The sequence below is a fragment of the Anomaloglossus baeobatrachus genome, chromosome 2, assembly GCF_048569485.1.
Source record: "Anomaloglossus baeobatrachus isolate aAnoBae1 chromosome 2, aAnoBae1.hap1, whole genome shotgun sequence".
In the NCBI taxonomy this organism is placed as follows: domain Eukaryota; kingdom Metazoa; phylum Chordata; class Amphibia; order Anura; family Aromobatidae; genus Anomaloglossus; species Anomaloglossus baeobatrachus.
In genome coordinates, this window is record NC_134354.1 from 734,333,117 (window position 1) to 734,360,092 (window position 26,976).

The 26,976-nt window shown below is 47.4% G+C and overlaps 1 protein-coding gene across 2 annotated transcripts in view; it reads right to left on the reverse strand.

Annotated features, from left to right (window-relative positions):
• Positions 1-26,976, reverse strand: part of SGCG (sarcoglycan gamma) — a 383,560-nt gene that overhangs the window by 8,984 nt on the left and 347,600 nt on the right. For both annotated transcript variants that reach the window (XM_075337388.1, XM_075337389.1), the window contains exon 6: positions 17,194-17,266. In XM_075337388.1, coding sequence (XP_075193503.1) covers positions 17,194-17,266 — 73 coding nt within the window. The remainder of the gene's footprint in view (positions 1-17,193; positions 17,267-26,976) is intronic.

Here is a 26,976-nt window from a genome sequence, read left to right on the forward strand (position 1 = left end):
AACGGCGCAGACACCGGATAGCACTATAGGATGTTGATATTTTATAAGGGGGAATATAACAATTGAAAAGGAGTTGTCCAAATAGTGGACAACCCCTTTAAATGGTTTTATTTTCACCTATATATACTGTATATATGACACTACAATATTTTCTAAAAGCCAGCAAGTTTTTTTGTTGGGTTCCAATGCAATAAATGATTTTCCCTCGTGGAAACAATGTTTTTTATATCACTCTCCTTCTTTTTGATCAACCTGGTCTTGGGGTTTGAGATCAAGTTGACCTTCTTCAGCAGACTTAGAAAGAGAAAGACTCAACAAAGAACTGTAACTTACAAAGAATCAGCGAGACATGTCATGTACCATTCTCCTGCTGAAAAGAACAGATATACGAGGAGGATCGGTCTTTCTATTGAAGCATTGTATTTCTATTAGTTGCCAAACAAGACAGGAACCAAAAGGTCACGGCTAAAAAATTAAAGCTAAGCGCTGTTTTAAGAAAAAAGAACACAATATAGACACCAGAGATACCACCCTTAGTTAACCTCTCTGTAGAAGGAATATATCACTTTTTTTTCCCCCAAGAATACAAAAACTTGCAGTCAATTCGTAAGACGTGAAAATAAAAATATTAGTAATATTAATACAAAATTTCCTGACGTCTCGTCATTCCTCAAAGGTTGAAGATAACGGAATGTGACATCTTTTCTCCTAACACTGACTGAATGCTATTCTTTGGCCGCCCACTCAATTAGTACTCTTCAGAAATGAGACGTTTTACCTTACAAGACACAATAATACGATGGCGGCAATTGATTTATCCTGAGTTCTATAACGCTCCTGTTGCAATAAAGCATCTGCTGGGATACGAGCGTTGGCACATAAAAGTGTCAAGTAAAATTCAGTAGCTGCGTAAAAGCTGTAAAATTAGCACAAAGAAATAAAAATAAGACAAACTCTGATCAAGATTGAAATCTCCAATAAATAACCATTTACACTGCAGCTGCTGAATTCCACCTTGCGCATGTTGGCAGAGACGGAGCAGACTGAGGGGGAATGGACATGAGTGGTCATTAAGGGAAGATATTACACTACAGTGCTCAAACAGTAAGAACATAACTGCTTATACTAGAAAGGTCGCAATGTGACCAGCAGAAAGATTTCCAAATAACCATGACTAAACAATAATGAAAACAAATTTTATTTTTTTCATAGAAAATTTGGGCGCACATGTATCTGGAGAATGAAGCGCTGTCGCTCTTCATGGAGAGATGATAGAAGTTCCTGCACACTTGGATGGGAATTCTGCCGTCGCTGGGCTGAGAGCGGCGCAGGTCGTGGCCCCACTGGTGGGAACAGCATCTACTATACAAATCCTGTGGATAAATGTACAGGATGAGAAGACCAAACAATGCACAATGGAGCTGGTGGCCGATGCTGCCTGTACTCAGGAGAACCAGAAAAGCCAAAATACAGATCTTAAGGCGATTGTACAAAATTTGAAAAAATCTCTGCTTTCTGCATAATAAAGTGTCATAATATAGATATATGTGTGCGATATGTGACCACTTAGTTTGGTTTGCTGTTTTTCATTCGTGGGTTACTGTCACCATATGTGACTCTTTAATTGATCTAAAAATGTGATCTTATGTAAGGAGAGGACGGCACACCGGGAGAGATAGTGGCAGCTGCGGACCGAATACCGAGGGATGGCAGCCGCCATGAGGTTACAGAAAGTCTCAGTTTCTCCAAGCCTAAACTGCAACATTTCCAGGTCAAGCAGTCTGGAAATGTGGCCGGTTAGTGTTTGAGCCTCTTCATGGGCGGCTGCGTATTTCCAGTTGCATTCCAAGGCCTGTGGAAAGGACAGCTGAATGCTGCGCTGGGACAAGGAAGTCAATTGGCGCAGGTCCCAGTAGATGCAACTCCACTGGTCAACAATTTGTTACTACACCTCTCTTTGAAATTCCTGTTTGCCCTACCTTTTGACATTCTGCCACCACAGCTTCTGTTCTTCCAGCTGGACCAACCTGCTGTACCAACGTCATCAGTCCATGCTATATAACTGCTCATCCAGACAAAGGGATACAACAGTCCATCTCACCAGGTGTTGCGGGGGTACCACAATGGAAAGTGGTCCCTCCTATTGCTGGTGTCAGGAGATCACAGCACAGGGTGTTATGGGGGCTGTCTGATTATAAAAACAAAAGGGATATCAGACAGTCAGGGTCCACCGTGCAAAGTCTCTGCTGCAGACTATGGCAGAGGATAAGGGGTATCTTGTACTACGGAAGCAGTACTGACACTGATACGTCTCAGTGACACTAGAGCCAATCACGGCGTGTACTGTTAAAGTCACAGCGACTACCATATTTAGCATTAACGTAAAAGGGATAGGTTAATGAGTGAGGAAGAGTATATAAGTGTGCCGCTGTAAATAGTAATAGCACAAGTGCAGAGTGCAATATCTCTGTTAAACTCACACAGGCATATAGTTAGGAAATAAAGCAATTCCTCCCTTACTCGGAGGGTGTGTGGTGTGGTCTCTGTTAATGATCACAGAGTCAAAAGCAGTGAGTGTGAAATGGCACCTACCTAGGTCCGTTCCTCTAGTGGTGCCAGGAGATGGACAGCAGCGTAAGCCGCACAAAGCTCCTACCTGCCTTCGCTCCACTAGTGTGCGAGGACACGAACCACTAGATATGGCACCTGCCTAGGTCCGCTCCACTAGTGGTGCAAAAGAGACGGACAGCAGCACAAGCCGCACAAAGCTCCTACCTATGTTCGCTCCCCTAGTGTGCGAGGATACGAACAACTGCCAGACGCAGTATAAGGAACGTTACCCTAGCGGTAACGTCCACCTACGAGTAGAATCACAAGGCCCAGCCGGACCATGTGCCTCAGGCACCTGCCTATGTCCGCTCCACTAAGATGTAAGGATACGGACCGCAGCCTAAGCTGTAAGGTACAAGAACGCTACCCTGCCGGTAGCGCGCACCTAGCATAGACAGAGAGATGCCTAGAGGGACGTGCACAGAGCGTCTACTCTCATGCATGAACCAAGAGGACTGCGCGCCGGTCGGCGTGCGTCAGGGTCTTATGTAGACTCTGTGCCTCATCCAAGATGGAGGACACCAGAGCCAATCCGCTGCCAGAACGACAGCAATGATGTCACGCTGTCCTATCACCGAGCAAAGCGTCACAAACACATGACCAGCGACCAATCGGCATAGAAGGTGTCAGAGACATGTGACCACGTGTCACAAGCACATAACCAGCGGCCAATCAGCTTAGAAGGTGTCAGAGACATGTGACCTCGTGTCAGCGGTGATGTCACCCGCACATGTGCAATGGCTCCAAGATAGGACTTAGTCTCCAGCGCTTGCACATGTGCAGTAGCAAGAAATCCGAACATAGTCACCAGTGCTCGCACATGTGCAGTAGCAAGAAATCCGAACATAGTCTCCAGTGCCACAGCAACCGTAACAGTACCTCCCCCTCAAGGACCCCCCTCCCGGCAACGCAGGTAATCGGCAACTAAGTCGGGAGCATGGACAGCCTCCCCAGGCTCCCAAGAGCGATGTTCCGGGCCGTAGCCCTCCCAATCTATCAAGAAGAACCTGCGCCCTCGAACCATCTTAGAACCAACTATGGCTCGAACCTAATAGCTAGAGCGAGAGGAATCAGAGGCAGGAGAGTGCACTTCACGAGCGTGAGGTAAAATAGCCGGCTTTAACAGTGAAAGATGGAATTTGTCATGGATCCTAAGATGGACGGGTAACTTCAATTGGTAGACTACAGGATTTACCTGTCGAAGAACCTCATAAGGACCCAGGAAGCGAGGAGCAAATTTGACAGAGCTCACTCTAAGTCTCACGTGTTTTGCAGAGAGCCACACAAAGTTCCCCGAAGAAAAGACAGGAGCCGGGCGACGAAACCGATCGGACACCGTCTTCATACAGTCCTTAGCTGCTTGGATCGACTCTTGAGTCCGATCCCAAACCTCTCTGGCATTAGTTGCCCAGTCGGCCACAAGAGGAGGAGGTGCAGCAGCGGGAAACGGTACCGGTACCCTAGGGTGTTGCCCATTATTGAGTACGAACGGTGTCTGCCCAGTGGCCTCAGCCAGCGAATTGTTAAGGGCAAATTCTGCCCAGGGTAGGAGGGAGGACCAGTTATCGTGGTTCTCAGCAACAAAGTGTCGAAGGTATATAATCATGGATTGATTGGTACGCTCAACCAAACCATTGGTCTCCGGATGGTATGCCGAAGAGAGATTCAACTCAATTTGCAGAAGGCTACAAAGATCTCGCCAGAAACGGGAAGCAAATTGCGGACCTCTATCACAAATTATACGATCTGGCATCCCGTGAAGCCTAAAGACATGCTTGAGGAATAGTTTGGCTAGTACCCTGGAAGATGGGATTCTCGATAACGGTACGAGATGAACCATCCGGGAGAAATTGTCCGTAGTGACCCACACAAATCTATGTCCCTGTGAACAAGGAAGATCACCCACAAAGTCCATGCCTACCACCTCCCATGGTCTATCTGGCACTGGTAAAGGATGCAAGAGCCCAGCCGGTCTCTGCCGTAACGGACGGTTGCGAGCACACGAGTAGAAGGAACCCACATATCTCTTGACGTGGCTGGTTAAGTGTGGCCACCAATACCACCTCTCGAGTAACTCTCGTGTCCGTCTAATACCAAAATGCCCACCCACCTTTGAGGTGTGGGCCCACGACAGTATATCATTCTGTCGATCAGGTGGAACAAAGGTCTTGCCCGGTGGGATTTGGTCTAACGTCACAGGGGAGAGCGTATGAAAAACCATGGAGGGAAGGATAAGACGAGGTTCATCAATCTCTTCCTGGGTAGAAAGCATAGAGCGAGACAGGGTGTCTGCCTTGTTATTATTACTCCCAGACAGATAATTGATGGAGAAGTGAAAGCGGGAGAAAAACACGGACCAGCGGGCTTGGCAAGGATTCAGACGCTGAGCGGTTTGTAAGTACGTCAGATTCTTATGGTCTGTATAGACCTGGAAAGGATGTTTCGCTCCTTCTAGCAAGTAACGCCACTCCTCCAAGGCTAATCTCAGGGCGAGCAGTTCCCTATCCCCAATGGTATTGTTTCTCTCTGCCGGTGAAAAGGTTTTAGCAAAGAAGAAACACGGCCTTTTTCTACCTACACCGTTCTTTTGATACAAGACCGCACCAGCACCCACTGAAGAGGCATCAACCTCCAAGAGGAAGGGCTTATTCTCATCGGGTCTTTGAAGAACGGGAGCAGTTGAAAAGTGTCTTTTTACTGCCTCAAAAGCCTGTTATATCTCAGTAGACCAGACTTTGGGATTAGCACCTTTCTTAGTCAAGGCCACCAAAGAGGCCACCAAAGTGGAGAAATGGGGTATGAACTGCCGGTAATAATTTATGAATCCTAAGAAGCGTTGCACCGCCTTCAAGGAATGAGGTTCGGACCATTCCAGGACAGCAGAGAGCTTCGCAGGATCCATAGCCAGACCCTCTTGTGAGATAATGTAACCCAAAAAAGGCAAGGATGACTGCTCGAATACACACTTTGAGTTTAGCAAACAATGAGTGCTCCCTTAAACGGGAAAGGACACGAACGACATCCTGACGATGAGTCTCCAGATCAGGAGAAAAAATAAGGATGTCGTCCAGATACACCACGACGGAGGATAACAGTAAATCCCTGAACACATCATTAACAAAGTCCTGAAATACTGCGGGTGCATTACATAAACCAAAAGGCATGACGAGGTATTCATAGTGACCGTCTCGGGTGTTAAAAGCGGTCTTCCATTCGTCACCCTCTCGAATTCGTACCAAGTTATACGCACCCCGCAGATCCAACTTCGTAAAAACCTGAGCTCCCCTCAGTCTGTCAAAGAGCTCCGAAATTAAAGGTAACGGGTATTTGTTCTTTATTGTGATTGCGTTGAGACCCCTGTAATCTATGCAGGGACGCAAATCACCCTCTTTCTTCCGAACAAAGAAAAACCCAGCTCCCGCGGGAGAGACAGACTTACGAATGAACCCCTTCTCTAAACTCTCTCTTATATAGGTCGACATGGCCTCCGACTCAGATATTGACAGGGGGTAAACCCTGCCCTTAGGTGGAACCGAACCTGGGATAAGGTCTATGGCACAGTCATACGGCCTATGGGGTGGAAGAACCTCAGCACCCTGTTTGGAGAACACGTCAGCGAAATCCAAATAGGGTGTAGGTATGGGAGAGAGATCAGTTGATGCAACCGCAACGACCTTAGGTGGTAAGGAAAGACATCGGGACTGACATTTCGAACCCCAACTAATAATGCTGTCGGACTCCCAGTCAATTAGAGGAGCATGAGTCCGAAGCCATGGGAGACCCAGAAGAACGTCGTCTATACCCTCAGGCAAAACAAGAAAAGAAATCTCCTCTATGTGACCCTGAGACAGGGAAAGGCGCAAGGGAACTGTCCTCAATGTAATGGAGTCAGACAACATAGTCCCATTAATAACACGGACAGGCATAGGCGCCTCTAACATGATAGAGGGAATATTGTGCCTCTTTACAAATCCTGAGGACACAAAAGTCCCGTCAGCTCCGGAATCCACAAAAGCCATAATAGGCCATGTATTCTCAGAGAATGAGAGCTGACCTGGGATACTACACTTAGAGGGTGCAGAAGATGTCTCCAGTAACCCCCCTCTAATGGTTACTAGGCCTGGGAGTTTCCCTGACGGCTAGGACACTTGTTGGCATAGTGCCCAGCCTGACGACATACGTAACATATAGGAGGATCAGACTTGTGTAGTCTGGAGGACGTATGACCTAACTCCATAGGAGTGGGAGATGTTTCAGATGCTGAGGAAGATGGTGGGGGGACCCTCAACAACTGTAATAGCCCGATGCTTAGGGCGTGAGGAAGAGACCTCGAGTCTACGTTCTCTATGGCATACGTTGATCCTCGTTGCTACTGTGATCAAGTCCTCCAGAGAAGCAGAGACCTCACGAGTAGCAAGGGCATCCTTGACATAGCCTGTCAACCCTCTCCAGAAGATAGGAATCAACACCTTCTCTGGCCAATCTAGTTCTGCCACCAGAGTTCTAAAAGCAATGGCATAAGAACTAGTGGATAACGAACCCTGATATAGATCTAAGAGTCTCAGGGCCACATCATGGGTAACCTGTGGACCCATGAATACCGCTTTAAGAGCATCAAGAAAGTCTTGATATCTCAGAGTAACCACATCAGAGCGCTCCCATAAGGGAGTCGCCCATTCTAAGGCTTTGTCCTGAAGTAAGGAGATGATAAATCCTACTCTGGACCTCTCCGTAGAGAAGCGAGAAGAGTTGACCTCTAGGTGTATCTGACACTGACTAATGAAACCACGACATGATCTGGCATCGCCAGAATATCTGTTTGGCAGAGCAAGTCGAGGATCATGTGCAGATGTCACCATGGTCTGAGGTTTATCCTCTATACTCTTGAGCCACAACTCAAGTACTTGTATGTAACGGTGTTACTGCTGATATTCTGCCATAACTGCCAGACCCTTGGCGCAGTCCTAATGTTACGGGGGCTGTCTGATTATAAAAACAAAAGGGATATCAGACAGTCAGGGTCCACCGTGCAAAGTCTCTGCTGCAGACTATGGCAGAGGATAAGAGGTATTTTGTACTACGGAAGCAGTACTGACACTGATACGTGTCAGTGACACTAGAGCCAATCACGGCGTGTACTGTTAAAGTCACAGCGACTACCGTATTTAGCATTAACGTAAAAGGGATAGGTTAATGAGTGAGGAAGAGTATATAAGTGTGCCGCTGTAAATAGTAATAGCACAAGTGCAGAGTGCAATATCTCTGTTAAACTCACAGAGGCATATAGTTAGGAAATAAAGCAATTCCTCCCTTACTCGGAGGGTGTGTGGTATGGTCTCTGTTAATGATCACAGAGACAAAAGCAGTGAGTGTGAAATGGCACCTACCTAGGTCCGTTCCTCTAGTGGTGCCAGGAGACGGACAGCAGCGTAAGCCGCACAAAGCTCCTACCTGCCTTCGCTCCACTAGTGTGCGAGGACACGAACCACTAGATATGGCACCTGCCTAGGTCCACTCCACTAATGGTGCAAAAGAGACGGACAGCAGCACAAGCCGCATAAAGCTCCTACCTATGTTCGCTCCCCTAGTGTGCGAGGATACGAACAACTGCCAGACGCAGTATAAGGAACGTTACCCTAGCGGTAACGTCCACCTACGAGTAGAATCACAAGGCCCAGCCGGACCATGTGCCTCAGGCACCTGCCTATGTCCGCTCCACTAAGATGTAAGGATACGGACCACAGCCGAAGCTGTAAGGTACAGAACGCTACCCTGCCAGTAGCGCTCACCTAGCATAGACAGAGAGATGCCTAGAGGGACGTGCACAGAGCGTCTACTCTCATGCATGAACCAAGAGGACTGCGCGCCGGTCGGCGTGCGTCAGGGTCTTATATAGACTCTGTGCCTCATCCAAGATGGAGGACACCAGAGCCAATCCGCTGCCAGAACGACAGCAATGATGTCACGCTGGCCTATCACCGAGCAAAGCGTCACAGACACATGACCAGCGACCAATCGGCATAGAAGGTGTCAGAGACATGTGACCACGTGTCACAAGCACATGACCAGCGGCCAATCAGCTTAGAAGGTGTCAGAGACATGTGACCTCGTGTCAGCGATGATGTCACCTGCACATGTGCAATGGCTCCAAGATAGGACTTAGTCTCCAGCGCTTGCACATGTGCAGTAGCAAGAAATCTGAACATAGTCACCAGTGCTCGCACATGTGCAGTAGCAAGAAATCCGAACATAGTCTCCAGTGCCACAGCAACCGTAACACAGGGCTTCATACACAGTTGGTCAGGTTAATACTGCTGGTGGTGCAGCTTCTCCTATATCCAGCGCTACTAGAGTTAAGTAGATCCTCTGGTTCCTGAAACTCTGAATGAAAGGTATGAGCAGCTGTTCTCTATTGCTAATTAGCTCTGCTATAAAGCTGTGTTGTTTTCCCTTACCTAATCCTGTTTGGTTTTTCCCCTCTGGTCCATTCCACATTATTACCTCTTGTTGTTTGGAAGGGCTTTGTATGATTGCAATTTATTTTACCCCTGTCTGTCTTATCCTCTCTGTGTTTTTAGTCTAGTGTGGGGCTAGCACTCCTGCAGAGACAGGGATAGGCACATGATTGGCGACAGGGTGAAAGAACCCGTATAGGGACGTTAGGGAGTGCAGGGATCAGCCTCAGATGTGTTTAAGAGGTGACCTTGCTACCCTTTCCCTAGCTCCATGACCCAACTTTGTAACGTGTACCCTGTGTTCCGGCGCTCGCCGGGGGGTTCCCGTGTACCTAGCAGAACCCCAGAAGTCACTATACGTCATATATGACAATTAGCACATCACAATAGCTTTATCATGTCTCGAGACCTGGTGATGGTGCCAAGGGGGAGCATTTGTGGAGAATTTGATTACTTTGCATCGGATATCCCTTAATGCTGGACTACTTATGAAAAAAAAGGTTTGAGTACTAGGTATATAATTCAAAAACTGTGGTTTTTATTAAGTCAACTTTTCACTTTACTATCTTAATGATTTCTATTGCCCGTTGCACTTCTTTTTGACTGCATAAAAGCTAATCTACCAGAAACATCATCTTAGTAAAGATCTATCATGCACTTTAAGGTCACAGTCTCTGCAAAATGGAAAAGCAAAACTCTACACAAAGAACAGGTAATAGCGGGCTACTTCAGCAGATATATGACTAGCTGATTTGGTAGAGTATTATTAGCACAGAGCGCGCTGACCTTACTCTAATAATGCAGTGATTCATAAGATCATTAGAAAAAGACAAAGGCCTAAATAAAGTACAGTAATTACATTTGTCAGGGTGCAGATGTTGTCATACCTCTTAAGTAATGTTAATTATCCTTTGAGATAACATTGGCGAAGAAACACAGGGACTTTGCCTTGAACAAGACATGGACAATACTTGATTTATAGTCAGCGCTGTCACAGACCATAACGTTTTCAGCAAGACGATCCTCAGTGGCCTCTTCCTGCTTGAAGGGTGTCTGACTATTTTCAAGGTATATTGAACGTCTTGCCAGCACATAGTGAAGACTGCAACTTTTCACCAATAGCATTGCAGCTCGTAACTACTCATGACAACTATCTTAAAGGGAACCTGTCACCAGATTTGGTGACTATAAGCTGCGGCCACCACCAGTGGGCTCTTATATACAGTACTCTAACAGGCCAATGTGCAGAATGTAAAAATCACTTTATAATATTCACCTGAGGGGCGGTGCGGTGCAGATTGGTCACACGAATGTCTCCGTTCTCTGGGTACGGCGCCTCCTCTTTCGGCCATCTTTATCCTCCTTCTTCTGAAGCCTGGGTGCATGACGCGTCCTATGTCATGCACACTAGCCGGCATTGAGGTCCTGCGCATGCGCACTTTGATCTGCCCTGAGCAGGGCAGATCAAAGTATTGTTGTGCGCCTGCTACAATACAGAATGCTGTATATAAGAGCCCACTGGTGGTGGCCACAACTTATAGTCGCCAATCTGGTGACAGGTTCCCTTTAAGAAAATAGTTTACCTATTTTCATAATACTGATCTATAACTTTAGGATAGATCATGATTCTTTTTCTATTAAAGAAGTGTGACGCCCTGGCCTATCAGATCGTCACAGGGTATTGTGCAATCTGCCCTTCTGCATGATATTTACCTCCTCCTTGGTTACGAATCCCTGACCTTTGGTGTCGCTAAGAACAAGCTAATCAAAACCCTAGGAACACTCTGCACCATACCCACCAGACACACCAGTGGACAGCCTGAAGGGAATAGGGTTGACCACTTGGGGGGGGGGTTGGTTAGGGGAGGTCAGGAGTGTTAGGAGACAGTGAGTTGAGTGGTGACTCTCGAGAGGAGAGGTCAGGAGCTGGGTTCCGTAAGCCACTAGGTGGCAGACGCTGGTCTGGACCTGGTAGGAGGTGGACCCCGGTCGCAGGGGATCATGACAAGGGGCACGGACTGTCGAGGAGGACAGCCGGCGGCCTTGTGCCATCACCGGGCAGGGACCAGGGCACGACGTACGTGGACCCTAGGCCAGGAAGTAGCTTCAGGCGTCCTGGTAATTTGCCAGACGAGGACGGAGCCTTCAAGATCCGTTCTTCACCCGTTTCAAAATTGGGATACTAGCGCAATGAGGGGGATAGGACTTTCCCACCACATAGTCCAGAAAATCCCAAGCGTGAACCCTGAGAGCAGGCTCACTCCATTAGCCATATGGGTGAGCAGGACCCGTTTAGTTCTATGCTAAAAGGGACCAACTACAGAAAAGAGGTGCCAAGGTTAAGGTCACAGGATAACAAGCAACACCAACGGGCACGGGATCCAGGCGTCCTCCCTCCCTGCTGCAGTGGCATCAAGAACTTTGGTTGACCACGGTTGTCAGTGTCAGCGTTATTGGACTGAGTGAGTACGCAATTAACCCTTATCGGCCCGATGGCACCTCCCCGACACCATCACCGAGTCCCGGGGCATTCCCCCCTACCCGTGGAGGGGTTAAACACCTGGCTGCCCACACCATCGCTACCGGGTACTCCCAGCTGCAGCGGTGGTACTTCACCTTTACCACACACCACGGGTGGCGTCACGAACTTTAACCAAACAGCCCCATGTAAATACTGCCCCTTTTTATTTGAGTGGCCGCATGACCCCGACCCTCGGGTCCAGAGACCCCTCGAGCCACCGCAGATCCGGATCCGAGCAGCCCGGCTGCTGACGCGGGGGTGGCACAGAAGTAAAAAACTCAAAATAAAAACATAAAACACATTAGTCCTGATTCATAAATTACCACGCTTTAAATGCCAGTCTTGAAAGTAAGACGCACCAATTCATTAAGAGACTGTCACATGGAGTTTTGCTCAATACCCACTGAGTGTCATGGCGGCATCAGACCCTGTTCACACTACAAATTCTGACACTCCACACTATGGTTTCTCTGCTGTTTCTGAGTTAAACAGGCAGGCTTGGGTGTCAACCAGCTGTGTGCTCATTAATGTTCAGGCTAGCAAGAGTTATCCTCTGCTTGGCTGCTGGTTAGCTCTGGAATCACATGTTGTTGGAAACTTATCCCATTTACTCTCTGCCTTTTTAAGATGGTAGAATCTGTCTTCCCACGCCGACTATAGTTTATTGCTGTGTTGGTCTGTGTCCTGTTGTGTCCCAGTCCTGCTGGTGATAATATTGTGTGGTACTTGGAGTTGTGAACTTCTCCCATCTTGTTGTTTCCTCTCTGTTCTTACTTCCTCCTTACCTCTTATTGTCGCATACCGCTTTGTGATCGTGCTGTGAGATAGAGTTTTGGTAACCCTGTTTGTCTATCTCTGTTGGCTTTATAACACTGCTGTCCCAGCCCTCCCCTGGGGAGGAAGGGGAGGGGATATTAGATCAGGGCTGGTCAGAAGCAGGGTAAACATACAGGGGTTGGACAAAATAATGGAAACACCTGGAAACATTAACAAAAGTTAGTTTAATATGGTGTAGGTCCACCTTTTGCGTCGATTACCGCCTCAATACTTCGAGGTATGGATTCATACAAGGTGTGAATTGTTTCCAAAGGAATTTTAGCCCATTCTGCAGTTAAAGCACCCTCCAGTTCTTTGATCAACGATGGTGGCAGAAATCGACGTCTAACTTGAATCTCTAAAATCGACCATAAATGCTCAATAATGTTGAGGTCTGGGGATTGTGGGGGCCAGATGAGATGTTAAACTTCATTAGAATGTTCCTCGTGCCATGCTTTAACGATTCTAGCTGTATGAATTGGTGCATTATCATCCTGAAAGATGGCGTTCCCGTCCGGGAACAGTGCTTGAACCATGGAATGCACTTGGTCGCCCAAAATGCCTAAATAATCTCGGCTGTTAATTCTTCCATGAAGGGATATCATTGGCCCGGCGGATTTCCACGAAATAGCTCCCCAGATCGACACAGAACCTCCGCCATGTTTTACGGTTTGGAGAAGGCAGTCTGGATGGAATGCTCTTTCGGCTGTCTCCAAACGTACACTCAGCCGGAGGTCGGAAAAAGGGTAAACGATGATTCGTCTGAGAATATCACATGTTTCCACTGCTCGAGGGACCAATTCTGGAGGTTTCTACACCACTCTAAACGCTTGGACACATTTGTCATTGAGAGCAGCGGTTTTCTAATTGCAGCTCTTCAGTGGAATCCAGATTTGTGCAGCTCCCGAAGAACAGTTTTCGTGGAAACTGGGTTCTATAGGTGTTCATTGAGCTCAGCAGTGATTTTCGGAGCCGTGGTCTTCCGATGCTCTATCACAATTCGCTTTAGAGTCCGACGGTCTGTCTCAGTCAACTTCGACTTTCGGCCGGACCTGTGCTTTGCTGCGGACGTTTTTTATTCTCTTTCAAACGCAGTCATTACTTTGGAGACAGTACCTCTTGACACGCCAAGCATTCGGGCACTTTCTGTTACACTACCGCCTGCCATACAAGCATCAACAATTTGGCCTCTTTGAAAATCTGAGAGGTCTGCCATTGGTATCAGGTTCTCATCAATGTTCTTCTGCAAAACAAACAGTTAATTTACATACATGTACCGCCCCGCTCGCAGCAGCCGAGCTGCACGGATCCGGACCTTCTGTGGGTGGCTCGAGGGTCTCCGGACCCGGGGGTCTCGCGGTCACTTCGATCAAAAAAGGGGGGTTATAGTGGTGGATGTAGGACGTATATGTACGGGCTGAGCCGTATTAAGTTTGTGACGCCACCCACGGTATGTGGTGAGGTTGGACACCACCAACATGCAGTTACGGGGCACCCAGGGGAGATGTTATGCAGCAAGTTGTTAAACCCTCCGTGGGCAGGGATGGTGGCCCCGTGACCCGTTGGGATTTTGGTGCAGGGAGATGGGCGACCGCAGGGTGCTGGTGTACTCACTATTGAAGGAAACACACGAGTCTCTAGTAAACCAAGGTGATGGTGGTCGGTGCCCGCATCCGGCTGCGTTCTGGTCCACCCACCCGGCTGGTGGTCTCTGTCTTTCTCCTGCACCTTTGTAAGATGGTGGACTGCCTGTGCTTGCAACTTCAGGAGTCCGCTCCTGGCTGGATGTGGCCTAAGGAGCCCTTGCCCGCAGAAACTGGCCCGTGGGATCTCTGAGCCCTGGCGGTGGCCTTCTATTCCCCTCGGTGGGCTGTTGTTTTCTAATAGGGACTTTGGGTGAGACAGGACCTCTAGTCCTGGCCTCAATCAGTAAATTAACCGGTTCCAGTCGCTTCTGGTCCCGGCTTCAGGGTCCGAGTACCCCCCTGTGTGCTTCGATTTCCGAGTCGGTTCCCCGGGTCGGTACCAGCGGGCCACTACCCTGTCCCGATCCACCTCGGTTCCACCGAGCCGTCTTCCCGACTCCTGCAGACAGAGACCGCCATCTGCCTCCTAGCCACTAGCACCAGTGCTCCTACCCTGGCGCTGTTAAATTTGGGGTATTCGCCTCTGCTGGAGCTGCACCCAGCTCCAGCCCACACTCCTCTCCAACTTGAACTCTAACACTGTACTGAACTGACTACTTTCCCGCCCCCGGGCTGTCTAGACTCGGGCTGTCTAGACTACTTGGTGGGCGTCTTCCAACCACCTGGTTCCACCCCCTGGTGTGTCCATCTAGCCCTGAGGGGGGTGACTAGGGTTTTGAAGGTTGGCTGATGTCACCTGTGAGGGAAAGGTGTAGTGCAGGGGACTATTTGTGACTACCTGGCCTGGCCAGGGCATCACATACACATATCACATAACACAAATAATCAACTACAAAACATTAACATATGTCACGGTTTGCATGTGTATAACATGTTCGAAGATTATGATGCCAAAACGTTCGGTGTTTCCAATATTTTGTCCAACCCCTGCACAATAGGATAAAGAGTTGCCCACTAGTCACAATGTATAGGGAAATGATGAAAAGCAGAACTACTTTTTCATTTTTCAGATTGTTCATTCTATTTTTCAGTCTAGTATTCCCATAGCAGTTCTGCTTTTAATCATTCCCCTATATATTGTGACTAGTGTGCAACTCTTTATCCTATTGTACAGTTATATGTTTTTGAGTCTTGCACCATGTTCACACCATTGGAGTTCCAGACGTACATTCTTTAATTAGTATGCACTTTCTGTCTGAGAACCCTGCCCCACCCCCAGCCATTTGTTTCACTTCATATATATAGCTTGGTCCTTTGCTTCCCATACAGAGAAAGCGTTTTAACTGCAGGTGAGGTTACACATAGGTTAGGAACCCCAAAAATAGAGATTACCTTGGCGTGGTTTTGGGGCTCTTTTGCATTAATCAACACAATCGGTAAACATTTCTTATATTCCTATTATTCATAGCAGTTATGCAAATTCCACTTTCATGTTTTTCATTTTTCAGATTGTTCATTGTATTTTTCAGTCTAGTATTCCCATAGCAGTTCTGCTTTTCATCATTCCCCTACACATTGTGACTAGTGTGAAACTCTTTATTCTATTGTATAGTTATATGTTTTTGAGTCTTGCACCTTGTTTACACTATTGATGTTCCAGTTGTAGATTTTTTAATTAGGAGCAGGGTAAGGCTGGCAGCTCAGACATCCACACCTTCAAGAGTAACTCTGAGATAAGGGATGGCTAGAGTCCCACTAAATGGAGGGCCAGAATAGGAGCCCCTGTCCCCTCCTCTCCCAGACCATCATAACAGAGACATGAGGCTGGAGTACATGGCTTTTACGCTACTTTTGTAGTATAAATTATAATGTATTTGTAGGCCTCATCCTTTCCTCCTAAGCTGGCCAAAACCTGCAAAAAAATGCCAGAAGTCATACATTTTTTGCACAACTATGAGTGGCATGACGTTAACACATGCGTTCCAGGAGACCTAGTCATGACGCATTGTGTACATCGATGCACAAAGTGAGGTCACAACATCCGCTGCAACAGCACTGCATCTAGGGACGTCATACATCTAGTCGGCTAAAAGTGAAGGAGAGCAAAGAATACGCGTGAAACCGAGAAAGTCATCAAGAAGAGCTGTGGAGGTCCAGATTGTGGTCTGCAGGGCCAGCAAGACAGGTGAGTGTTGATTTGATTATTAATTTAATTTTTAACCTTTTTGCAGCTCTCTACGGTGCAGCTAAATTGCGCCAGCTAGCCCCTATTTTGTTGAATTGCTTGGAGCGAAATGAAAAATATTTATATTCTGAAACATAGGAAGTTTTGTAAAATTCAAGAAAAATTCAATTCCACTTGAATAAATTTGCTCAACTCTATATTTTTCCATATGGTAAATGTATGAGAGATGCCTGCCCCACCTATGAAGGCAGGATAAGCCAGGCTCAACAACTATAAGTAAATAGGTGCTATAGGGGTAAATGGACAAACTAAGAAGTAAGAACCCCAGCACTCAAATGGTAGACAAATATGGTAATTTTGAATATTTTTATTAGTATTTTTTTGATAATCTGCAAAAGTGCACCAAGTCATTTAGCAAAACACCTGACGTTTCGGCTACTGGAGCCTTTTTCAAGGTTTTGCGTGTAGGTAAAGGAGAGGCGACATGGGTCACTGGTGGACTGCCATCAAGGACACGCTGTGAGGTGCCACACTTTTGCAGTATATCAAACAGCAGTGCTGTTACCACTACTCCACCAGGACTCTTCCTCCTCCCTAGGCCCTCACATACAGAGGCATTACATTTCCATCATTTCCTTCCTGACCTTTGGTCAAATTTGATATACTGCAAAAGTGTGGCACCTCACAGCATGTCCTTGATGGCAGTCTGCCAGTGACCCATGTCGCCTCTCATTTACCTACACGCAAAACCTTGAAAAAGGCTCCAGTAGCCGAAACGTCAGGTGTTTTGCTAAATTACTTGGTGCACTTTTTGCAGATTATCAAAAAAATACTAATAAAAATATTCAAAATTACCATATTTGTCTACCATTTGAGTGCTGGGGTTCTTCTTAGTTTGCCCCACCTATGAGACCTGGAGCTATGTCGAGAATGGGGTCTCATCACTTACCACTGTCATAGTGGGAGTCTAAAAATGACTAAAAGTATAAATATAAAATCAGTATTATTAAAAATCGGTACCTGAGTTGTTTAGAGGACTCGGCTCTGACAAGAGGGGTTTCCACAGAATGTTCAAACAAAGCCCCTTCTGGTCCTTCAGGAAAAAAACAAATTATAACATTATAATAATATCCTTACCATGGAGATAATGAGATTTGGACAATAACAGCTTCAATTTATGAAAGTTAAGGACTTTTTATATAGACACATATACAGTATCTACTAAACAAAAATATAACACAACACTTTTGTTTTTGCTTCCATTTTTCATGAGCTGAACTTAAAGATCTAAAGGGGGCATTACACGCTACGATATCGTTAATGTTTTATCGTCGGGGTCACGTTGTTAGTGACGCACATCCGGCGTCATTAACGAAATTGCAGCGTGTGACACTTACCAGCGACCTTAAACGTCCTCCAAAGTGGTGAAAATCGTTCACCATGGAGAGGTCGTCCTAAAACCAAAAATTGTTAATGGTTGTTTATAGATGTTGTTCCTCGTTCCTGCGGCAGCACACATCGCTATGTGTGACACCGCAGGAGCGAGGAACCTCACCTTACCTGCGTCCTGCCCGCAATGAGAAAGGAAGGAAGTGGGCGGGATGTTAGTCCCGCTCATCTCCGCCCCTCTGCTCTGATTGGCCGGCCGCTTAGTAACGTTGCGGTGACGTCGCCGTGACGCCGAACGCACCTCCCCTTTGAGGGAGGGATTGTTCGGCAGTCACAGCGCCGCCGCCGACCAGGTAAGTGCGTGTGACGCTGCCGTAGCGATAATGTTCGCTGCGGCAGCAATCCCACAATATCGCATGCACAACGGGGGGCGGGTGCTTTTGCGTACGATATCGCTAGCAATTGCTAGTAATATCGTAGCGTGTAAAGCCCACTTAAGACTTGTTCTATGTACAGAAAAGGCCTTTTTCTTTCAAATATTGTTCACAAACTTGTCTAAATCTGCATTAGTGAGCATTCTCCATTGCCAAGATAATCCATCCTCCTCACAGGTGTGGCATATTAAGATGAGATGCTGGTTAGATAGCATAATTGTGTGTACCTTAGGTGTGCCTTAGGCTGCCCACAATAAAGGCCACTCTAAAATGTGCAGTTTTATCATGCAGCACAATGCTACAGATATTGCAAGTTTGGAGGGAGAATGCAATTGGCATACTGACTGCAGGACTGTCCACCAGAGCTGTTTCCTGTGAATTGAAAGTTCATTTCTCTGGTATAAGCCATCTCCTAAGGCGTTTCAGAGAATTTACAGTACATCCAACCAGCACACAGCTGCAGACCACATTTAACTGCAGCAGCCCAGGACCTCCACATCCAGCATCTTCACTAGAGATGAGCGAACCGGTCCCGGTTCGGCTCGAGGTCGGTTCGCCGAACGGACCTCCCGTTCGAGTTCGGCTCGTCGAACGTTCGACGAACCGAACTCGAGCCAATAGGAAACAATGGCAGGCAATCACAAACACAGTAAAACACCTAGAAAACACCCTCAAAGGTGTCCAAAAGGTGACAAACAACTCAAACACATTGGAAAGTGACAAGGACATATACTCATGCGAAAACAAAACAGCTGGACAAGGAAAAAGAGGAGGACACACAGATATAGGCATGGCACGCCATTCTAAAATCATGTAAAACACCGCAAGGTGACTCCAAGCATAGTCTCCCTTTTTTTCCAAAAATTGGGCCCCACACCCACCCACCCATTCAGTGGCAGCAGTTGGGCCCCAGTTGTACAATTCACAGCTAGATTTGCAGCAAGCACATTCAAAAATACGCCATTCTTATCCGTCCCCAGGATGACACCGGGGTAGGTAGCAAAGTCTTTCCTGATCCCAGCTCTGTTCATCTTGGCTTCTTTTAAAAACACAGCAAGCAAGGGTTACTCCAAGCGGAGTCTCCCTTTTTTTCCAAAAATTGGGCCCCACACACACCCACCCATTCAGTGGCAGCACTTGTGCCCTAGTTGTACACTTCACAGCTAGATTTGCATCAAGCACATTCCAAAATACGCCATTCTTATCCGTCCCCAGGATGACACCGGGGTAGGTAGATAAAGTCTTTGCTGACCCATGACTTGTTCATCTTGGCTTCTTTTAAAAACAATGTAAGCAAGGGTTACTCCAAGCGGAGTCTCCCTTTTTTCCAAAAATTGGGCCCCACACACACCCACCCCTTCAGTGGCAGCAGTTGTGCCCCAGTTGTACACTTCACAGCTACATTTGCATCAAGCACATTCAAAAATACGCCATTCTTATCCGTCCCCAGGATGACACCGGGGTAGGTAGCAAAGTCTTTCCTGATCCCAGCTCTGTTCATCTTGGCTTCTTTTAAAAACACAGCAAGCAAGGGTTACTCCAAGCGGAGCCTCCCTTTTTTCCAAAAATTGGGCCACACAGACACCCACCCCATCAGTGGCAGCACTTGGGCCCTAGTTGTACACTTCACAGCTACATTTGCATCAAGCACATTCAAAAATACGCCATAATTAACCGTCCCCAGCATGACACCGGGGTAGGTAGCAAAGTCTTTCCTGATCCCAGCTCTGTTCATCTTGGCTTCTTTTAAAAACACAGCAAGCAAGGGTTACTCCAAGCGGAGTCTCCCTTTTTTTCCAAAAATTGGGCCCCACACACCCACCCATTCAGTGGCAGCACTTGTGCCCTAGTTGTACACTTCACAGCTAGATTTGCATCAAGCACATTCCAAAATACGCCATTCTTATCCGTCCCCAGGATGACACCGGGGTAGGTAGATAAAGTCTTTGCTGACCCATGACTTGTTCATCTTGGCTTCTTTTAAAAACAATGTAAGCAAGGGTTACTCCAAGCGGAGTCTCCCTTTTTTTCCAAAAATTGGGCCCCACACACACCCACCCATTCAGTGGCAGCACTTGTGCCCTTGTTGTACACTTCACAGCTAGATTTGCATCAAGCACATTCCAAAATACGCCATAATTAACCGTCCCCAGCATGACACCGGGGTAGGTAGCAAAGTCTTTCCTGATCCCAGCTCTGTTCATCTTGGCTTCTTTTAAAAACACAGCAAGCAAGGGTTACTCCAAGCGGAGTCTCCCATTTTTTCCAAAAATTGGGCCCCACACACCCACCCATTCAGTGGCAGCACTTGTGCCCTAGTTGTACACTTCACAGCTAGATTTGCATCAAGCACATTCCAAAATACGCCATAATTAACCGTCCCCAGGATGACACCGGGGTAGGTAGCAAAGTCTTTCCTGATCCCAGCTCTGTTCATCTTGGCTTCTTTTAAAAACACAGCAAGCAAGGGTTACTCCAAGCGGAGTCTCCTTTTTTTTTCCAAAAATTGGGCCCCACACACACCCACCCATTCAGTGGCAGCACTTGTGCCCTAGTTGTACACTTCACAGCTAGATTTGCATCAAGCACATTCCAAAATACGCCATTCTTATCCGTCCCCAGGATGACACCGGGGTAGGTAGCAAAGTCTTTCCTGATCCCAGCTCTGTTCATCTTGGCTTCTTTTAAAAACACAGCAAGCAAGGGTTACTCCAAGCGGAGTCTCCCTTTTTTTCCAAAAATTGGGCCCCACACACACCCACCCATTCAGTGGCAGCACTTGTGCCCTAGTTGTACACTTCACAGCTAGATTTGCATCAAGCACATTCCAAAATACCCCATTCTTATCCGTCCCCAGGATGACACCGGGGTAGGTAGATAAAGTCTTTGCTGACCCATGACTTGTTCATCTTGGCTTCTTTTAAAAACAATGTAAGCAAGGGTTACTCCAAGCGGAGTCTCCCTTTTTTTCCAAAAATTGGGCCCCACACACACCCACCCATTCAGTGGCAGCACTTGTGCCCTTGTTGTACACTTCACAGCTAGATTTGCATCAAGCACATTCCAAAATACGCCATAATTAACCGTCCCCAGCATGACACCGGGGTAGGTAGCAAAGTCTTTCCTGATCCCAGCTCTGTTCATCTTGGCTTCTTTTAAAAACACAGCAAGCAAGGGTTACTCCAAGCGGAGTCTCCCTTTTTTCCAAAAATTGGGCCACACAGACACCCACCCCATCAGTGGCAGCACTTGGGCCCTAGTTGCAAACAGGATGTTTTGATTTGCATCAAGCACATTCAAAAATACGCCATTCTTATCCGTCCCCAGGATGACACCGGGGTAGGTAGCAAAGTCTTTCCTGATCCCAGCTCTGTTCATCTTGGCTTCTTTTAAAAACACAGCAAGCAAGGGTTACTCCAAGCGGAGTCTCCCTTTTTTCCAAAAATTGGGCCACACAGACACCCACCCCATCAGTGGCAGCACTTGGGCCCTAGTTGCAAACAGGATGTTTTGATTTGCATCAAGCACATTCAAAAATACGCCATTCTTATCCGTCCCCAGGATGACACCGGGGTAGGTAGCAAAGTCTTTCCTGATCCCAGCTCTGTTCATCTTGGCTTCTTTTAAAAACACAGCAAGCAAGGGTTACTCCAAGCGGAGTCTCCCTTTTTTTAAAAAATTGGGCCCCACACACCCACCCATTCAGTGGCAGCACTTGTGCCCTAGTTGTACACTTCACAGCTACATTTGCATCAAGCACATTCAAAAATACGCCATAATTAACCGTCCCCAGCATGACACCGGGGTAGGTAGCAAAGTCTTTCCTGATCCCAGCTCTGTTCATCTTGGCTTCTTTTAAAAACACAGCAAGCAAGGGTTACTCCAAGCGGAGTCTCCCTTTTTTCCAAAAATTGGGCCACACAGACACCCACCCCATCAGTGGCAGCACTTGGGCCCTAGTTGCAAACAGGATGTTTTGATTTGCATCAAGCACATTCCAAATCAACAAGCATTTACTCTCCCCAGGATGACACAGGGGTAGTAAATTCCTTCTGGATCCATGACTTGTTCATTTTGATGAACGTCAGTCTGTCCACATTGTCACTGGACAGACGCGTGCGCTTATCTGTCAGCACACACCCAGCAGCACTGAATACACGTTCAGAGACAACGCTGGCAGCTGGACACGACAAAATCTCCAAGGCGTAAGTTGCGAGCTCTGGCCATTTTTCTAGGTTTGAAGCCCAAAAGGAGCAAGGCTCCAGTTGCACAGTCATGGCATCGATGTTCATTTGGAGATACTCCTGTATCATCCTCTCCAGCCGTTGACTATGTGTCAGACTTGTTGTCTCTGGTGGCCTTGCAAAAGAGGGTCTAAAAAAATTATGAAAAGATTCCATAAAATTGCTGTTACCGGCACCAGATACGGTCCTACTGGTACGGGTAGACTGTTGAAGATGACGAGACCGTCCCATGTTTGTCAAGTTACAACTGGGAGATTCCCTCCCTGCACCTGCACGGTTGTTTGGTGGAAAAGCCGAGCTAAGATCGAGTAACAGCTTCTGCTGATACTCCTGCATACGTGCGTCCCTTTCTATGGCTGGAATTATGTCACAAAATTTGGACTTGTACCGGAGATCTAATAGTGTGGCAATCCAGTAGTCATCATCACTTCTAATTTTGACAATACGACTGTCATGTTGGAGGTAGTGCAACAAAAAGGCACTCATGTGTCTTGCGCAGCCATGCGGACCAAGTCCACGCTGTGTTTGTGGCATAGAGGTGCTACCCGTTCTTTCTTCCTCTGACATCTCCCCCCAACCTCTTTCAACTGAAATTTGACCAAGGTCTCCCTCATCCGCTGAGTCTTCCATGTCCATGGACAGTTCGTCCTCCATTTCTTCATGTTCTCCTGCACCTTGCTCAACATTTCGCCTGCTACTATGCGCCCTTGTCGATCCCTGTCTCCCATGGTCCCATGCCTGCTGCGTTGGTGATGATGAACGTCTGGACCTTGGTGATGTTGTTGTCCCTTGCGCATATGAATCCTCCTGTAGTTCCTCCCCTTCATGTTGTCCCACCCCCTGACTCCGAATAGTGTTTAGCGTGTGCTCCAGCATGTAAATGACTGGAATCGTCATGCTGATAATGGCATTGTCAGAGCTAAACATATTCGTCGCCATGTCGAAACTGTGCAGAAGGGTGCATAGGTCCTTGATCTGAGACCACTCCATCAGGGTGATCTGCCCCACCTCTGCATCTCGTTGGCCCAGGCTATACGTCATGACGTATTGCACCAGGGCTCTGCGGTGCTGCCACAGTCGCTATAACATGTGGAGAGTTGAATTCCAGCGTGTCGCCACATCGCATTTCAGGTGATGAACCGGCAGGCCGAAAGACTTCTGGAGCGATGCAAGTCGCTCTGCTGCGGCGCTTGAACGGCGGAAGTGAGCTGACAGTTTTCGTGCCCTGTTCAGAAGGCCATCTAGGCCGGGATAGTGTGTTAAAAATTGCTGGACGACAAGGTTCAACACGTGAGCCATACAAGGTACGTGTGTCACCTTGCCCAGGCGAAGTGCCGCACCCAGGTTTGCAGCATTGTCGCACACGGCCTTACCAGGCTGCAGGTTGAGTGGAGACAACCATTTATTAAACTCGGACCGCAGAGCTGACCACAACTCCTCAGCTGTGTGACTCTTATTCCCAAGACATGTCAAGCTAAAGACCGCCTGATGCCGTTGCGCTCTGCTGCCAGCATAGTAATGAGGGGTGCGTGATTCCTTCTGCGCAGTGAGAACGCTGGTGGCCTGACAAGGCAGGCTTGGGGCGGAGGTGGAGGACCCAGATGAGGTGGAGGATGCAGAAGCTGTGGCGGAACTTGGACAGACATAGGATTGACACACAAGTCGTGGGGACGGCAAGACTTGTGCAGCAGACCCTTCACCATCTATCACCATAGTTACCCAGTGCCCAGTCAGCGACATGTAACGTCCCTGTCCATGCTTACTGGTCCAAGTATCGGTGGTGAAATGCACCCGTTCACACACAGAGTTTCTCAAGGAAGCGGTGATGTTGTGTGCGACATGCTGGTGTAGCGCGGGCACACCTTTCTTAGAGAAGTAGTGGCGACTAGGCATCTGGTACTGGGGCACAGCGACAGACATAAGGTCTCTAAAATCCTGTGTGTCCACTAGGCGGAAAGGCAGCATTTCGGTAGCCAACAGCTTACAGAGGGATAGAGTCAACCTCTTAGCTTTGTCATGGGTCGGAGGAAGTGGCCTTTTATTTGACCACATCTGAGGGACAGAGATCTGGCTGCTGTGTGTAGACGGTGTTGAGTAGGGTGTCCCTGGAAAAATCCAGGTTTGTGAGGAAAGTGCAGGCGGAGACATGATGTTGCCTTGATCCAACGTTGGTGCTATCGATGTCTGAGAGAGCTGTACACACTCACTTGTTTCCCCTTCCAAACCAACTGACGACCTTACAAGCAAACTGCCTGTTGCGGTTACAGTGGTGGAAGTTTTGCGTGGAAAAGCAGGTGTGACAGCTGTCCCCACAGTCCTAGAAGATGAAGAGCGCGCGGATGCACTGGAAGGGGCGGGCGGTGGATGGTTCGCTCCGCTAGGCCGCATTGCAGCACGGTGAGCTTCCCACCGGGACTTATGATATTTATTCATGGAAGAAGTTGTCAAACTGCTGAGGTTTTGACCTCTACTAAGAGAATCATGACAAATGTTACATATCACATGATTTGGGCGATCTTTTTCGATGTCAAAAAAGGACCAGGCTAGGCAAGGCTTAGAGGCCATGCGACCTATTGATCCACCCCGAATAATGCTCATAGGCAGAGTGGTGGCTGAGGATGCAGTTGTAGACGTGCTACCAGTGCTCCGACTCTGTCCAGGAAGGCGCAAGGTAACTTCGTCGTCGGTTGCATCCTCCTCCACCGCCTCTGTTGACCTCCTCGAGTGCCTGACTGGGGGTTGACAGTAGGTGGGATCTAGAACGTCATCATCAATTGTTGTGTTTGCACTCCCCTCCCCCTCAGACCGAGCCTCTTCTTGCCCTGACCGAATATTTAAGTTGTCATCCCAATCGGGTATCTGCGTCTCATCTTCATCAGTATGTTCCTCATTGTCTATAACCACAGGTGTTACAGTTTGTGACAAAGGGTCAACATTATGCTCAGAAACTTGGTCCTCACGGCCTGAATCAGAGTCACAAAGGTTCTGGGCATCACTGCAGACCATTTCCTGTTCTGTACTCACTGTAGCTTGGGAGCAGACCTCTGATTCCCAGGCTATAGTGTGACTGAACAGCTCTGCAGACTCAGCCATCTCAGTTCCACCATACTGTGCAGGGCTGATGGAGACTTCAGAGCTAGGAGAAATCAAGTGTGATTGGGATGACAACTCAGAGGACTGGTGTTTTTTGGATGCGGTACTTGAAGTGGCTGAGAGGGCACTTGTTGGACCACTTGAGATCCATTCAAGCATTTTCATTTTTTGCCCATCATCTACCTTTCTTCCTGTTGTTCGTGTTCGTAAAAAAGGGAGCATATCGGATTGTCCACGGTAAGTAGTAGACATCTTACTTTTGCTGGTAGATGGTCTATCTTCAGCAGATGATAATGGAGCTTTGCCACCTTCCCCACGGACAAAACCTTTTTTGCCTTTTCCACCACGCCTCTTCCCCTTTCCACCAGCATCTGTCATTTTGCCACTCATGTTGATTGCGACAAGATTGTGGACTGAAAATGTGGTAGTAAAAATTGAGAGGTGGTGAAGATTGCAGTGGTGGTCTAGCTTTATTAACAGCAGAATAATAAAGAATAAATATCCCTGACAATGCAACTTAGTTATAATTAGTTGGAGTGTGCAACGCAGGCAGATGCGCTCTGCAAATGTCTTGGCACTAGTGGGACTATAGCAAAGTCCAATAGCCACGTATAAGATGCCACTAGGTACACTGAGTGTTTGCTAGTATAATGGCTTAGTTATAATTAGTTGGAGTGTGCAACGCAGGCAGATGCGCTCTGCAAATGTCTTGGCACTAGTGGGACTATAGCAAAGTCCAATAGCCACGTATAGGATGCCACTAGGTACACTGAGTGTTTGCTAGTATAATGGCTTAGTTATAATTAGTTGGAGTGTGCAACGCAGGCAGATGCGCTCTGCAAATGTCTTGGCACTAGTGGGACTATAGCAAAGTCCAATAGCCACTTTTTGTATGCCACTAGGTACACTGAGTGTTTGCTAGTATAATGGCTTAGTTATAATTAGTTGGAGTGTGCAACGCAGGCAGATGCGCTCTGCAAATGTCTTGGCACTAGTGGGACTATAGCAAAGTCCAATAGCCACGTATAGGATGCCACTAGGTACACTGAGTGTTTGCTAGTATAATGGCTTAGTTATAATTAGTTGGAGTGTGCAACGCAGGCAGACGTGCTGCAAATGTCTTGGCACTAGTGGGACTATAGCAAAGTCCAATAGCCACGTATAGGATGCCACTAGGTACACTGAGTGTTTGCTAGTATAATGGCTTAGTTATAATTAGTTGGAGTGTGCAACGCAGGCAGATGCGCTCTGCAAATGTCTTGGCACTAGTGGGACTATAGCAAAGTCCAATAGCCACTTTTTGTATGCCACTAGGTACACTGAGTGTTTGCTAGTATAATGGCTTAGTTATAATTAGTTGGAGTGTGCAACGCAGGCAGACGTGCTGCAAATGTCTTGGCACTAGTGGGACTATAGCAAAGTCCAATAGCCACGTATAGGATGCCACTAGGTACACTGAGTGTTTGCTAGTATAATGGCTTAGTTATAATTAGTTGGAGTGTGCAACGCAGGCAGATGCGCTCTGCAAATGTCTTGGCACTAGTGGGACTATAGCAAAGTCCAATAGCCACGTATAGGATGCCACTAGGTACACTGAGTGTTTGCTAGTATAATGGCTTAGTTATAATTAGTTGGAGTGTGCA